General features: G+C 40.6%; 1 protein-coding gene across 8 annotated transcripts in view; it reads left to right on the plus strand.

Moving 5' to 3' along the window:
- The window catches only part of Osbpl10 (oxysterol binding protein like 10), a 293,822-nt gene that overhangs the window by 101,545 nt on the left and 176,005 nt on the right, over positions 1 to 16,272 (plus strand). For 5 of the 8 annotated variants that reach the window (XM_087182162.1, XM_004857821.4, XM_087182164.1 and 2 more), the window contains exons 2-3: positions 8,234 to 8,409; positions 11,652 to 11,731. In XM_087182162.1, the coding sequence (XP_087038288.1) occupies positions 8,234 to 8,409; positions 11,652 to 11,731 (256 nt within the window). Of the gene's footprint in view, positions 1 to 2,041; positions 2,184 to 5,762; positions 5,806 to 8,233; positions 8,410 to 11,651; positions 11,732 to 16,272 lie in introns of those variants that run through there. The other 3 variants (XM_021238742.2, XM_021238741.2, XM_087182165.1) reach the window with 2 other exon arrangements.

Here is a 16,272-nt window from a genome sequence, read left to right on the forward strand (position 1 = left end):
GGCATCTAATTCTTTGAGTTATAAGTTCTTTATATATTCTAGATATTCTGTCTGAGGAATAGCTGGCAAATATTTTTCCTATTTTGTAGGTTGTCTCCTCACTGTTAATTGTTTCCTTTACTGTGCAGAAGATTTTAATTTCATATAATTCCATCTGTTGATTCTTGCTGTTATTTTATGTACAGTTGAAGGTTCTGTTCAGGAACTTACACCTATGACTTCAAGAATTTTACCTATTTTATCTTCTAGTAGGTGGTTTCTGTTTTTTTTTTTTTTTTGGTACTGGGGATCAAACTTGGGTCCTTGCGCTTGTGCAGCAGGTGGCGAAACCACTGAGCTAAATCCCTGGCCCTGGTTGTTTCTATTTTAATATTTAGAACTTTGATCCATTTTGATTTTTAGTTCAATGCATGGTATACTTCAATCTTTTGCATTTGGATAGTCAGTTTTCTCAGCACCATTTGCTAAAGAGGGTGTCTTTCCTCCAACATATATTTTTGGTTCCTTTGTTAAAGATCAAATAGCTAAATGTATTTGAGATTGTTTCTGCATCCTGTATTCTGGCCCATTAATCCACATCTGTTTTTGTGTCAATACCATGCTGTTTTTATCAGTGTACCTTTGTAGTGTAATTTGAAGGCAGGTATTGTGATGCATCTTGCTTTGCTCTTATTGCCCAGAATTGCTTTTGCCACTTTATGAAGCAGTTTTGGAAGTCCTCTTTCATGAGTCCTCTTTATGTTGTCAGGACTGGCTTGATCTGAATCAATTCAAAATGTTTAACTTTCCTGATCATTTTGACTTTGGTAAAGAGAAAGAATTTGCGTGGTGCCAGATCTGGTGAATAAGGTAGATGAAGATGGAAATTGCTGCGTACATTTTGAATTGATTCAGGATATCGAGGAACCCACAAAAAGACACTAAAGAGAACTTCAGAACTTCAGAAAGTGGAAAGAATGATGGAGTAAGTGTTGAAAGTGAGGGGCAGAGAAGTACCTTGAGGTAATTAATGGCACTGTGTCTTTAATAACTTAAAAAAAATTATTCACCATTTTAATCACACTGTGTATTTTTGATCCCATGTTCTTGAGAGTAGATAACTTTGCATGTTTCTTAACACAGAATCTCTGATAGTTTAGAGCCATGGGCTGCACAGCTAGATTACCTGGGTTCAGTCTAGGCTCCATGGTGAACAACTCTTTAAGATCTTGGTCATAATCAACTTTTCTGTGCCTACAGTTTTTCACTTGTAGAAAGGGGTTATAATCCCATCTGTTTTCCAGGACTACTATGAGGCATAAATGAATTGTGCGTACAGCACACAATCTTGGCCCATAAAAAGTGCTTTGTAAATATTACCAGTTATGCTTATTAATGGTTCACTTTAAATATCTTTAAGATGTCTGAATACAAACGTAATGGTTATGTTAGAGACAGGACATTATATCAAGTTTTTCTTGATTGTATTTGAGATTGAACTTGAACTTGAAACATTGTATGCCTGAATGTATGTGATAACAGGTCATGTCTAATATCACTCTTAAGGAATAGAGTGTATTTGTCCTCTGTTTGGTGATGATCTGCAGGGACCTATGACAGTTGAATGCCTCTGGAATGTGTTGTAATCTCTGTGGTTTGGGATGGTGGCAGTGGTGGGAATCTCCAGTCATAGGTGAGAGTGGTGAGCTGATGTAAAAAGGCTGCTGAATTTCTCCAGCCAATGCCACAAATTCCAAGTGTAAAAAGGATTCCAGACTTTAAAAATGTGGCTGGAATTGAGTTTGCCTGCAGGTGCTGTGGCTTGGAACCTGTTGGGAGGTTTTGGGTGTAGGATCCAGCATCTTCTTTTCCAGGAAGTTTGGCTGTCATGAGAAAAATTTGAGACTATTTATTTTTTTCTCCCAAGCCAAAAACTCGGGTTTTAAGTGTGAACTCATTGGAGGTGACAAGAGCACTATGGAGAGGAAAAAGCTCTTTTTCTTCTACCATCAAGGTTCAGGCATGTTTTAGGGTAACTTTCTGTATTCTTTTCCCTCATCAGTGATTTGGGCATCATAGCTCCCACATGAGGATGTTTAGACCCTTTCTGGAAGCTTCAAGGAGCCAACTTCTGGGAGAACTTGAGCATGGTGAAAAAAGAGCTCAGTAAATTATTCACAGGTGATATTAATTCTGGAGACAAGGTAAATTTGAGAAATGCATCCATAGTTTTCCTGTCTTCCAACACTCAGTGTACTTCACTTTCTGATTTCTCCCCACCTTTTATTTTCTGTACGTAGCGGATTGGGAGACTGAGAAAGATGGTGCTTCTTTATCTCAGAGATGTTTTCAGTGTTTGTAGGCAGAAGGGACTTAGAAGGCTACTGAAGCTCAAGAATCCACATGCACAGTGGGGAAAGACCCATCCCCTCCAGCTCTGTCCCTGGACAGTAAAGTCTGTCAAGGGAGTATGGAGGAGATGCCCAAGAGGCATAGGGTCCCTGCCTCTGCTAGTTTGGTGTATTTGTGGGGAATCTGGATTCGGGTCGGGGAAGAGATGGGCAGTAGATAACCCCTCGTAGAGAAGGGCTGGAAGCTGAAAAACAAGGTCACCGTTGCCCGAGTTGGGGTGAGGTGTAGGTCAAGCACAGGTCCTATAGTCCCAGCCCAGAAGTTAGGAGCAGCTGCTTCTCAGACAGCGAGCATGGGGAAGGTGAGGCAGGTGCAGCAGTGACAGACAGACCCTGGCCGGCAGTGCTGGTCCTCATTCCTCTTTCACACGGGGATGCTGTGTCTCTTGACGGCTCTGGCCATCATGCCTGGTGCAGAGGTGAGGGGTCGGTCCTCATAGGACAAAGGAGCTAGAGACCCTCTTGGTAATGATGGTGACATGGCAGTAAAGGGCTCTCTGCTCAGATGTAGAGGAGAAGGTCATCATTTCCCCTTCTCTGGTTCTTACTCTTGCTTTAATTTTTCCTTTGAGTTTAGATGAAATGACTTTACTTTTTGTCAAGATGAGCCTGTGCAGCAGAGGTCTATGCCAAAGGCAAATTTTAGCCAGGCGTAGTTGTGCATGCCTGTAATTCCAGCACTCTGGAATTATCTTGTGGCCTTAGAATTGGGCAGAGATGCCACCAAGAAGCTGGCCTGATAAGAATTAAGGTGGCTTTCTGCATGGGCTTGACTCTTCCCTTCATTTTCTCTTTTCTCCCATTACATTCTGATTGTTTTTGTTTTTCATAGTGAAGAGAATGCTCTCTTTACACAATTAAGTTCTACACAGCAGTGAAATTGCACACTACAGCTCAAAGATGCTAATTGAAAAGATACTGTATCTAACAGAACCTTAGGGGTTGCCTAGATTTAGTGGGAGGGATTGGGAGATGATAGCTAATAGGTAGATGTTTTGTTTTGAGATAACAAAAATGAAAAAAATTAAACATAGAGCTACCATTTGATCTGGCTGTACCATTCCTTGGTATATAACAGAAGGAATTAAAGTCAGCATACTATAGGGATACTGGTATACCCATTTATTGCAGTACAATTCACAATAGCCAAGATAGGGAGCAGCCTAGGTGCCCATCAGTAGATGAATAGCTAAAGAAAGCATGGTGTATATACACAGAATGGAGCATTATTCAGTAGTGAAGAAAAATGGAATTATACCATCGGTAGGAAAATGGATGGGCTTGTCGATCATTATGTTAAGTGAAATAAGGTATACTCAGGCAAATATTGGATATTTTCTCTAATATGTGGAATCCAAAAATGACATGAAAGTAGGAGACTGTTATTAGACAAATGGAAGGAAATAAAGGAGAGAAAAGGAAGGTAATGGGAGGTGGAAAAAAGTTATTAGAGTTAAGAGATGATATAAATTTATTGAGGTGAAAAGAAGTCCACTCTGAAGTAGCAGGTCACATATGGCATTGCTAATTTTTTTATTTTAAAAAGTGTATTTATACTTAGAGCTATCAAGAAATTGTCTAGAGTGTTCACTGAATTGTTTTAATCTGTCTCTGGGAGAGATGAGCACATTTTCCTTTTAGTTCTTTTGGAGCTATTATGAAATGTTTCTAAGTGGAAATTAAGAATTTAAGTATGTGAGGTGATATGTTAATTAGCTTGATTGTAATAATCATTTTACAATGTATATCTCAAAACACGATGTGGTATGCCTTAAATATGTATGATTTTATTTGTCAGTTAGATTCAATAAAAAGTGAGTTAAAAAAAATCTTAGGAGTTGTTTTATTCCTTTCTCTACAATAGAAAACCTTTAAGAATGTTTTGGGATTTTTATCTAGTGATTTCACTTGGGTTAATGAAGCCTAACCCAGAAATTTGCTTACTTTTCCTGTTTAGAAGGAAAACTGTGCCTTTCAGATATAGCTGCAGGCTCCAAATAGCAGTACCCAATAGAACCATAACCCTGTGGCAAACCAAATTTCATTTTTTTTCCTCCCAGGGGATATGACCAACAGGAATTACTTTCTTTAATGTTGCATGGACAGCTTTTACCTATGTATGACTGGAGCTGACCTACCTTTCAGAGGCTATGCTGAAAGAACATGTTTAGTGTGTTGCAGTTGCTAGGAGAGGACCAGTGGATACTATCTGATGTGATAAAAATTTACCTTTAGAAAGAGTGAATTATTGGTGACCTTCCTAGTACACATGACTCAAACTTGTGGATTTGCATTTAAACTATTTTAGGAAGTATTAGAAATTTTTTTTTCAATCTGAGGCAAGAGGTTAGAATTAAGATACCAGTTTGAAAAAGGTAATGTAAAATGTCATTAATGTGTCCCCGTATCCTGCCAATGTGATAGGATATTCTGCCATCCTTACTGAAAATATGAAACAGCAGTCAATTCATTTCTTTGTGTGGGCTTCTGAAGTCTGTCCTTTGCTACTATGTAGTTACTTGTTTGCCAGGATGCGCTTGGGAAGGTGTATGCAGCAGAGGTGACCTGCCAGGCGATGGCTGGGCTGGTGGAGGCAGTGAGCAGAGAGAAGTTAATGACCTCCTTTTCTCCACTGTGGTCAATGGCAGAGAGTGAATGGAGAGACTGAGGAAGTTGAGGGCAAGTTGCTTTTACCTTTCCATTGAAAATGTATCCTCTACCTTTTGTACTTCTCTTGGTGGTGCTAAGAGTGGCATGCTCATTAGTAGGAATGCTAGGTTAATGCTCCGATTGCTACCAGCAGTGTCTGCAGAGCTACAGTCATGAGGACGTTAAACATAGGTCAACTTGAACATTTCCTCCTAAAAGGAAGGTGAGATTAGCTCCTAATTTGACCACTGGGAGCTCAGAAATTAGCCTGGTTCTTTTGTTGGAGTTTGTTTTTTGCCTCATCTAAGAGCGTAGAAATAAATTTCAGGTAGAAGGACAGGAAAATAGAAAAAATCTTGTGTGCATTTGTTTTTGCTTTTGTTTTTGTTTTGGGTTTTTTGGTACCGGGGACCGAACTTGGGACCTTGCGCTTGTGAGGCAGGCGCTGGAACCCCTGAGCTAAATCCCCGGTCCGGTGTGTGTGTGTTAATGTCACACTAGCTGCTGTGCTAGGCCTCGATCCCTGTGACCTGTCATCCATGTGGCCATCTGGTCTGTTGGGCTCTTTCCCAGCAGGGGATCCTCTGCCAAGTGGTGATTCAGAAACCAAGGGCTCCTTTTCTGTGGGTTTGCTGATGCCCATTGTCACGCTCCCAGACAGCATGTGTGAGAGTGGGTTAGTGAGTATTTATGGGCCAGGCCTGCATCACCTGGGTTCACATCCTGTTGGCTCAGCCTCTTAACAGCTGAAGTCTGATACTGCTGGGTGAGTTCTGGTGATAAGACATTCTTATGTCTTGATTTATCTATGCTAATCGTGAGAACCAGAAGTGTATGGTAGTGACTTGGAGAGAGGAGGGAAGGAGAAAAGTAAGATAAATCTTGGCCAGGCCATCTGGAATATTAAAAATAACCTGAAGTGGAAGGTTTCTTGGGATGGAAGCTGTGGAGGTTGAGGTGGTGCAGTCACGTGCTGATGAGCTGGCTGCTTGCGGGGATCCAGGGGCGGAGAGGAGGAGGAGGGTCAGTAGGACCTCTGTTTCCTGGGAGAGGGGCTGCAACACTGTGAGCCCTTTTGGAGAAGGGCAGTATGAGGAATGAAGTACCTAAGTAGATGCCAGAGAGGAGTATGGAGAGAGATGAGGGAAGACTTGAGTGAGATTAGAGGAATGTTTGCGATGGTTGCACTGGCTGAATCCCAGACAGTAGATGCCCAGGAGCAGGGCTTGGATTTCAAGTTTCTTTGCACCTTAGGCTACTTGTAAAATGGGCGCAATATTTGTCTCTTAGTTTCTGGTCAGAGTAAATTAGGTGGGGAGTTTATAAACTTTGTTGGTGGTGCTTCTAGCTTAAAGTACCTAACAGTTTCATTTATAAACTTCATACATATTTATGCCCTAAGAACTCTGTATTCAATTGAAAAAATATCAATTGAAAGAATGGAATTTGTGCATCTATGGGTACTGCACAGCTTCTCAGATCTTGAAGTCATATGAGACACTGTCATTCTCTTCCAGTTCTACATTGTGTGTGTGCATATGTGCATGCATGCATGCAAGCTGCATATTAAACCCAGGGCCTCATGCATGTGAGGTACATGCTGCACCACTGAGCTACACCCACAGCCCTTGATGTATGTTTTTGTCACAGTACTGCTGCAATCCTTTGCAGACTGTCATCGAAGGAATGTAGTATCTTATACTGAATCCATGAAATTGACCTGAGTTAGTGGTTGGACAGCATCTGGCATATGTTCAGTATTACATGTGCCCCTCAAAAGCATAATATTTTGTAGCACCTCTTTGAGGTCCCTGTATGATCCAGGTACCTGGGGCATGGGAGTAGGTTTTTTCCTTCCTTCATTAACATGTGAGTAGTAATGAAGTGTCAGGTGTCTTGTCAGTACTGAGGGAACACAGGTTCTGCCTCCCCAGAGCGTAGGGTCTGGTGTGGAAACCAGACATTAAATGAGAATCAGCACATAAATAGACTTCCCCTGTGGCCAGTGTCATGAAGGTGAGTTCCAAGATGCTATGAGGAGAAATGTTAGATCTGCTTAGGAATGTTAACATGGCAAGAAGTGGAATCCATATTCAAGGCTGGTATAGGTACTTCTCAATCTGCCTGTGGTAAAGGACCTCCTCCCAATTGCATTTCGACTAGTTGTAGCTTGTGTGTGCCATGTGTTTGACATCTGAACTCTTCAATGAACTAAGTCCAACTGATTGTACAGTTGGATATTGAAACAAAGCCAAATACAAGAAGAGTTTCAAAAGGCTGTTGTGGACCAATATCAGTTTGTGTGGACTGTCAGAATTTGTGGACTACATTTTGAGTAACTGCTGCAGATGGGAGGAGAACAGCACATGCAAAGATAAACGTGTTAAAAGGCAATGTGGTGAATAGGAAGGAAGTGAGAAAGGCAGGTGTGGGTGGGACATAAAGTAAGAAGTAGAAAAATCAGCAGATACTGTATTGGTCTAGGCCCCTAGAAGAATTGAGTCTCTGTTGAAGATACTTCCATCCTGGTGGTGAAGAATTTGTGTAGAACGCTTAATGGTGATAGCCATGAAGTAGTTTTAAGTAGGCTGAATATTTAACTATAAAGATTTGTTGTGTGACTTAGGTGATCTGCAGTTCTTCTTTGACCTTGGATGTCCTTTGTGCAAGGGACTACATGAACGGCTTGACAAAGGGCATCCAGTGACTGCAGAAGCACCCCCAGGTCCCTGGCAGATGATTCCAGGTGCTCAGACTCCTCATAGTACTCATGCCACTACTGCCAAGCTGGAAGCCCCACTTGCTGCTGCTTCCTGGGGGTGAAACCATCTCTCTTGGGCCTGCTGAGTCCCACCTGTTCTGGTGACATCACGAGGAGCAGACTAGGACAGGCTGTGTGGCAAGGCTTCTGTTAGTCCCCTGCCATTTGGATGTTTAGGTGGTGGGCATTGTATCAAGTCTGGAATGCTCCTGACCTTACTTAACCAAGGCCTGTTGTAAGATCCATTCTGACTTAAGAATCCAGCGTGCTCTCCTTATTCAGGCTGACTTCTGCGGGGCTGAGGGAGGAACTTTTGGTCTTCAGCTCATGGATCCAAGCATTAATGCCAACTTCAGGATTGCTTTACTGTTGTGCTTTGCTATGTGGAGTAGGCTGGGAGAGGAAAATGACATGCTGTGGTTTCTCTGTGCAGGTACTTTGTGCTGGATTTTGAGGCTGGCATCCTGCAGTATTTTGTGAATGAGCAAAGCAAGCATCAGAAGCCTCGAGGAGCCCTGTCTTTATCTGGAGCTATAGTGTCCCTGAGCGACGAAGCGCCCCACATGCTGGTCGTGTACTCTGCTAGTGGAGAGATGTATAAACTGAGAGGTATGTTTCACATGACTTTTCATTTGGGCCTAGTGGGCTGCTTTATAGTTGCAGTAGCGAGGACTCTCTTGCTGTCCTTTTTTTTTTTTTTTTTTTTAATGTATTTTCTTTTAAATCACCTTTAACAATTGATTGTTTGGAGAACTTTGTGGTGACAGTCTCTGCTTTTCTTTTCCCAGTGGTGGGGAGGTGGTGCTGACATCAGGAAATGAGGAATTAAGGACAAAGGAAAGGTAGCAACTGTAAAGGTGGCTGAGCCTTGGGACCTCTGAGGATTATTTACTCAGTATCTGTTTTCTTTGACCTTACAGTACGAATCTTCATTCCAGTACCCTGTGCAAAAATTTTCTATAGGGGAAAAAAATAAACATTTTAAGGACCATATTTCCTTCTCCCAAAGTCTCTTTGACATGTCCAGCTCATGCCCCATGGGCTTATTGTATTGTTTTGTTTTAATGTTATAATATAAAAAATAAAGGAAGTTTTGTTGCTTATACATGTTAACTGTATTATAGAATTTATAATAATTCTTCTTCTTTCTTTGTAGTCCAGGCAAGCCAGAAGTTTGGGTACTCCTGCTTGGAACCTTAGTACAGGACCTTTTATTCAAGTCCTGTCTAATCCATTGTTGTAGAGCCTGTGTAAGCCTACTGGTATTACTTTTCTTTTGTATGTTTTCTGTCCTCTCTGCCTCCGGAAAGCCAGTGTCCTCAGAAATGAGGATGACTGTCAGGGGATAGAGGGAATGTCGAGGGACATTCGCCTTGAGGGCTTGTCCATTGCACAGTGACTGTGGCAGTGTAGTTTGTTAGACCATTCAAGCAAGAGTCTCTGAAGCCTCAAAAATCCAAATGCATATACACACTCTGGCACACACACAAGTCAGTGTTATTTACTAAGGGCTGAGAATGTGAACGGTGTATTAGGTATTGAGAAGAGTGGGTGATCCTGCCTTCTTATAGAACCTTGCCTAAGTAGGCATGAAAGACCAGGAGATGACCCCTTATCTGTCTGTGGTCATGGCAGTTTGCCTCTGCCAAGCCAGACTGAGGGCCTGGATTCCCACCCACTGATCCAGTTTCACTCCTCTACTGCCAGGCTTTACTATAGGAGATGGAATAAGCTAGTTTTTTTTTTTTTTTATTATTATCTATATACAAATCCTATTTCAGAATCTGTAAAGCAATCCAAAACCGTATGAAATAAAACTGCCTGTAGTTGAAGAAAGTTTTCTTGCTTTTTCAGAAATGTGCTAAGATTCATGTTCTTTTGCGATTCATACCGCATGCGTTCCAGCTGCCTAGATTTATATGGTCCTCGGCTTCGCTTTGCCATTTATTGCTTAAGAAATTGTTAAGAGGGGCTAGGGATTTAGCTCAGTGGTGCTGCCACCTGCTTTGCAAGCACAAGGTCCTGAGTTCAATCCCCAGTACCAAAAAAAGCCACAACCCCCCCCCCCCCCCAAAACCAAATTGTTAAGAACAGAAACAATAGCAAGTGAAAAATTTAGTGGCACTTCCCCCCTGCTTGCAGCTTATAAAATGACACAAATCCACACAAAAGAAAAAAATCCAACTAATTTCACAATTGAGCCATCTTTCTTTGCTATAGAGTTGTTAATATCCTGTGGATTATTAAACCCCAGGTTTTTTTAAAGGGTAATTTTAATAGCAAATGTAAAAGTTTTATTACTTGCATGAAATAGTCACAGTTGCTAAATTTAGCACTTGATTAGGAAAGAGGCAGGCTAAATTTCCGCCTGTTTGTAACTTATCCCCAGCCCATCCCACCAGGGTTTTTTTCATTTCCTGTGTCCCTGTATGTTGAGTTGGAGGATGACGTCATGGATATTCAGTTTTGGGTAATATTTTCACTGCTGAGCCTTTGGATAGTACTTTCTTTTTCTTTGCAAGTGAATTTCACCTAATCTTACACTGTTTGTTTCTGTGGAATAGGCCTGCTGACAAATAATTTTGTCCTATTTGGAAGGGCCCATCTTCATCCCTTAAACAAGACCAGCTAAAGAACTCTTTACCCTATAACTCTAGTCTTCTTAGCCTGGAAGTTCATGATGAAGTTGGGCTTTATTGACAAATAACACTTAGGCTCATTTTTTAAAACAAATATGATTTCCATGGGAATCATTTTTTTCACATAGACGTTTATGCAGTTAATATCATATGACAATATTCAATTATTAATGCAGTTCAGATGATTTAGAATTTATTAGAACTTGGTGTGTGCCATGATATTTTTTGTTGTTTTTGTGGAGCTAGGGTTGAACCCAGGACTTTCACATTGAGCTACAGCCCCAGCCCTCTTCCTTTCTCCCTCCCTCCAGTTTTTTTTTTTTTGGTACTGGGGATTGAACTCGGATCCTTGTGCTTGCGCAGCAGCCTCCCTCTAGTTTTGAGACAGAGTCTCATTAAGCTGCTGAGACCCGGCTTGAACTTGAAATTCTCCTGCCTCAAGAAGAGGGAGGAGAGATGAGATGTAGATGTAAAATGATGGCTGTGCAGTTGACTCACATACTATCTCCGGCGGGTTTGGTGCCTTTGGTAAGGCAGCACTTGGTGTCTTGTTTTGTCCATCTGAATCATAAGAATCCTTGGGAACATATATTACCATGGAAATTCAACTGAGGCTTGGAAATTGTCCGCTGATCCCCATAGTAGCCACACCAGGTAAAGGTATTTAAAAAATAATCACATTTGTTTCCCTTCTGCCCTTTTAAAGAAGTGGAAATGACTTTCAGAGGAGGCTGAAAAAATGGTGAAATTGTTCTTGTAACACATTTCACAATAAATTCTTCATATGGCCCAAGAGGGAGTTTTGTGGGATTCAGTGTGATTTGGTGGTTTTTCTCCCTGCTCCCTTCCTCCTTTTTTCCTTTTGTACTGGAGATTAACCCAAGGGTGCTCTACGACTGAGCTATATCCCCAGCCCTTTGTTTAAAATTTTGAGGCAGGGTCTCACTGAGTTACCCAGGGTGGCTTTGAACTTGCAATCCTCCTGCCTCAGCCTCTTGAGTAGCTGGGATATCAGGGCTGCACCACTACTCTTGGCTGTGGTTTGATTCTTGGTGAAGTTCAGGCCACTTGAGAAAACTGATGTGCATTTGCTTTTCCCTGACTTCTTCCTGTACCTCTCAGTGCCTGAACCCCTCGCCCCCTGGTGTAGAAATAAGTTGAATGCGTTTTAGGACAATCTCTACAAGCGTTACTCTGTTTTCTCTATTTTAGCTGCCGATGCAAAAGAGAAACAGTTTTGGGTGACTCAGCTCCGAGCTTGTGCCAAATACCACATGGAAACGAATTCGAAGGTGAGTAACCGGGGGAAAGGTAGGAGGCCTCTGAGTCACCTGGTCGGCTACTCTCAGCCTAATTATCTACGTCTTTGGGGAAGATGTTTTTCATGTTGTTTTTAAATTATGCACTGTGATGAAATTCATCCTTGTCCTGTTGCATTTAAACTTAAAGTTTGGTCAAAGAAACAGGATTTTGTTATAGGCAGAACACATAGGCACACAGATACTATGGGTACAGATTCTAGAAAGACATTTTTATTGCTTTCTCTGGTCAATTTAGGTAGCTGTTAATTGGCCCATTTAGAAGCTTGAGTGGGTGATTTCATTGTGGAGTCACAGTAGTCAGATTAATACTTCTTGAAGACTAGTTGTCACTGATCCTTAAATAAAACTGTGACCTCATATTGATTATTCCCCTGCAAGGAGAATCTGCATTCTAAGAGTATGAGAACATTCTCGGGTAATTTATCTTCCAAGTGTGATTTTTCTCTTTGGGATCTTGAGAGATCTTGTGTTAGATGTGCAGGAGGAGGAGGAGGTGGGTGTTTGTGGAGATTACTGTGGAGGATGTCCAGTTACTAAAGTACAGGACATCACTACAAGATGCATTTATCCAGAGCAATAAATATTTAAGGGTAGCCATTTGAGCATTGATTTTATTATATCATGAGTTCAAATTTAGTTACTGTATCCAATTGTTGTCTTTTTCTGTGTTACATACATCTGGTAGATAGATCCACACTTCGAACTTTTAATGATTCCATACACTATAACTTGCCTGCTTGCTAGCTGTGAAATTTTAAATTACTTTGCTGCTCTGTCTCCTAATACAACTTGAAATGATTTCTTCAAAATGACTTTTTTTTAAAAAAATGAGAAGTCCCCTTGTGCTCGACTTGCTTTTGACAGTGATGGGTGACAGAATTGCCCACAATGCCCTTCTTGACTTGGCCCCAGTTGAATCTTCAGTAACTATAGGGAGAACTCTTCATAACCTTTCCCTCTCAGGCCTTGTTTATTTTCTAGGAATTATAGTAGGAGTTCTGGATGTTTCATCAGTATTTTATACGAAGCAAGCCAGAGCAGTTTGGGTTTTTTTCCCCCTTATATATGTCTTTTTACTTTTTTGTTTTTATAAAATAAAGGATAAAGCAAAACGGAGCTAGCCTTATGTATTGCTAACCATGCTTATTAGAGATCCATTGCCCTTGTATACCACCCGTCTATTGAATTTAGGTGTATGCTAGTCTGTATTAGGGTGTGTGTATCTGTCTGTACCTGTATGTACATCTAGTTGTGTTTTTTTTATCAGTGGAACTATGTAGTGTATAGATTTTTTTTCACTTAACTGATACTTTGGAGATCTTACCATATTAGACACATGCCTCAATTTCACTCTTTTTTAGGGTGGCTGATAGTGATCTAAGGAGTGGATTCTGTGGTTTAAGTTCTGTCTTGATGGACATTTATGTTTGTTTCCTTTTTGTTTTTATATGTAATGCTGTAGTCTATTACATACATTTTTTTTTTTTTTTTTGTGGTACCAGGGATCAAACTTGAGTCCTTGCGCATGCGCAGCAGGCGACGAAACCACTGAGCTAAATCCCTGGCCCTATACATACATTTTTTGTACCTCTAGGTTTGTATCTATAAGATGAATTTATCTCAGTGGAATCGCTGAATCATAGAATATGTGTATTTTGAATTTTCATAGACACTGCTAAATTGTCTTAAGTGCTTTAGTTTGAACTTCTATCAATTCTGCATTGATTTTTTTTATTTTTCTTTTTCCTTTTTTTTTTGTTTGTACTGGGGATCGAGCTCAGGACCTTGCACTTGTGAGGCAGGCACAGCGTCACTGAGCTAAATCTCTGGCTCTGATTTTTTTTTTTCTTTTGTTGAATCACGGGAGAAAGAAAAGTGAAGGCATCATAGTGGTAGTGAGAAAGAAGACTTTGAAGGAAGAACTTGTTTTTTTTTTTTTTAAATATATCTTCTGGTTAATTTTAGGAATACTGATTAATAATAAAACCAACATAAATAATTGGGGATTTAGGCCTATAGGATTCCTAATTTGAGGTTGCTGCTGCCACTTACTTATACCCTAGCCGGTGTGATCAGGTAGGGATTACGACATTTTACAATGTGAACAGATCTTGTTCAGCTAAAGCATTATGAAGTCCAAGGCTACTTAGGGCAGAAGTTAGTAGTAAAAATGAAGTGGGGCTTAAAGTTAAAGGAAACTTGACATCCAGTTAACTGTAGGATCGTTGCTTGATTAGCATCACGGTTATTAGGAGAATGTGCTGTCTTCTCTTTGCTATTTCTTCTTCAGTCTCTCAGCAAACTAGACCCTCGCCAGTAAACTGTAGCGAATACTGTCCCTACAGCTACTAGGAATGCTACCAGTTAAAAGACTTTGAACTTAAAATCAAGTGTTTCTTGGAACAAATATTACACAGGTAAGATGCTAGCAGCATTCCAACTCACTTGAGTTAGAACTGCAGGAAAACAAAACCACAAAACTCCAGAGTGGATAAAGGCTTTAAACATAACAAGTCCAGTGGCTCTGAAACCCTGATCTTCTTTAATCACTTCCTGGTGAGGTTTTCCCCATTCTAGAAGTAAACTGAGAAAAAAGGAATTGTTCCCATAGATACCTGTATTTAATATGTGACTCATGAGACTATTCTCTTTTCAGAACTTGAATTGGTTTGCTTTTGGAAGATTAAATACTGTTTTTCATTATACAAGGTGTAGAATGCTGACTAATCAATTTCCTTTTAAAAATTCAGGTTTATTGAGGTATAATTTTCATGCAGTAAAATTTACTCTTTTAAGTGTAAAGTTGAATTTAGGCAGCTGTATGGTCACGCAACCACCACTATAATCACAGTTACCCCACCCCCAAATTTCCTTCATTACCCTAATATGGTCAGCCCCCCACCCTTTCCACCCTCTCAGCAACTGATACAGGGGAAGTAATGTAACTCTCAACCTGTTAGATGTCAGATATGCCAAATTTGTATTCCTTAAAATTGAAGAATGAATTCTAAGGAACAATGGAGATATAGAGTAGGGAAATTTGTTTGTTTGTTTGTTTTTTGGTACCAGGGATCAAACTTGGTACCTTGAGCTTGCGAGGCTGGCAGCAGAACCACTGAGCTAAATCCCTGGCCCAAGAGTAGGAAAAATTTATTGAGAGAGATAGCTCCTGAGAGATAGGGGACCCAAAAGTGGGTTGCCAAAGAGCCCACTTCTCAAAGGAAATTTTATAGAGCAAAATCACAAGGTGGGTACAAAATTATCAGGTAGGTGCAATGTGCATCAAAACTGTGATCAATAAGATAACTGTAGCTCTTTAGGTAATATTGATCCAGTGGGGAAGCAGGTCAGGTAGCAGTTGTACATGGAAAGAACAAAGACTTTTTAAGGAAGGGATGGATCAGGAGGTCTTGGTTACCCACTAGGCTGACTGATATCTGTCTAGCCTTTATTGGACCAGGTGATTCCAATTATTTTATCCCTTGGGGAGGTATGTAAGCCTGGTCCTTTTTTCTTTATCTTGAGGCCTTGCCTTCGACAGATGAGCCTCCAGCCACAGTTGTAATGTGTTCTCATCCTCTGCACTGACTCCCTTGAGGACCTAACCCTGTCTGACTGCCTATAATGTTTCTACCTAATTTAGTTATCTGTAATACAACTATAACCACTGACTGATCCCCTGGCTGTAGTTTTCCTTTGTCTAGAATGTTCTATATAGACAGAATCACACAACTTTTTATAACAGACTGCTTTCATTTACAAAAATACTTTTGAGTTGCATCCATGTTGTGCATATCGATAGTTGATTCACAGTTTTTGCTATTTTAGTGGTTTTGTGGCAAATTTTCTTGCTTTTTTTTTTTAATAAAAATGACAAGTGGGTGACCCTAAATCAATTCCTAGACTTAAAATGTTTTGGCATTTGAAATCTAAAGATCTAAAGGAAAAATGATGAGAAATGGAAAAAATGGAAATAAAGTCTTTGTAAATAGGGAGGGGTGGAGGGGGTGGAGGGGGTGAAGGGGGGGCTAGGAATGGGGAAAAAAAAAGAACCAAGATGCATCATGTAAAGGTACAAGTTCCCAATGAGAAATGTAATTGTGTTGTATACCTAAAATGTACCAATAAAAGAATTTAAGGAAAAAAAAATCTAAAGATCTGGCTACGAGCCTAGCCCCCTGGATATACAGGAGGAAACTCCAACCAACAGGAAGCCAGGGAGCTGAGACTTGAACTTGGATCTCCTGGTTTCTTGCTCTTGCTTTTACCTCACAGATGGAAGTTAAGGCCACCATATCCTTCCTCTGCAGGTGGTGGGGTTCATTTTAGGATAGTTTGTTTCTGGATAGACAGGAGCTGCCAAATAGTAGAGAATCTCCCATTTTCTGGTGTCACATAGGTGTAAACTGTGACCTCTGGTGTTATTTGAGGTGGAGTTGCCAGGGTGCAGGATTGGTGTCCTAGGAAGAATAGAAGACTGACTTTCAACAAAGCAGCATCCTAGTTTTAAT

This window comes from Heterocephalus glaber, unplaced genomic scaffold (assembly GCF_053883595.1).
Source record: "Heterocephalus glaber isolate CG9 unplaced genomic scaffold, H.glaber_assembly_v1.0 deba00001472, whole genome shotgun sequence".
In the NCBI taxonomy this organism is placed as follows: domain Eukaryota; kingdom Metazoa; phylum Chordata; class Mammalia; order Rodentia; family Bathyergidae; genus Heterocephalus; species Heterocephalus glaber.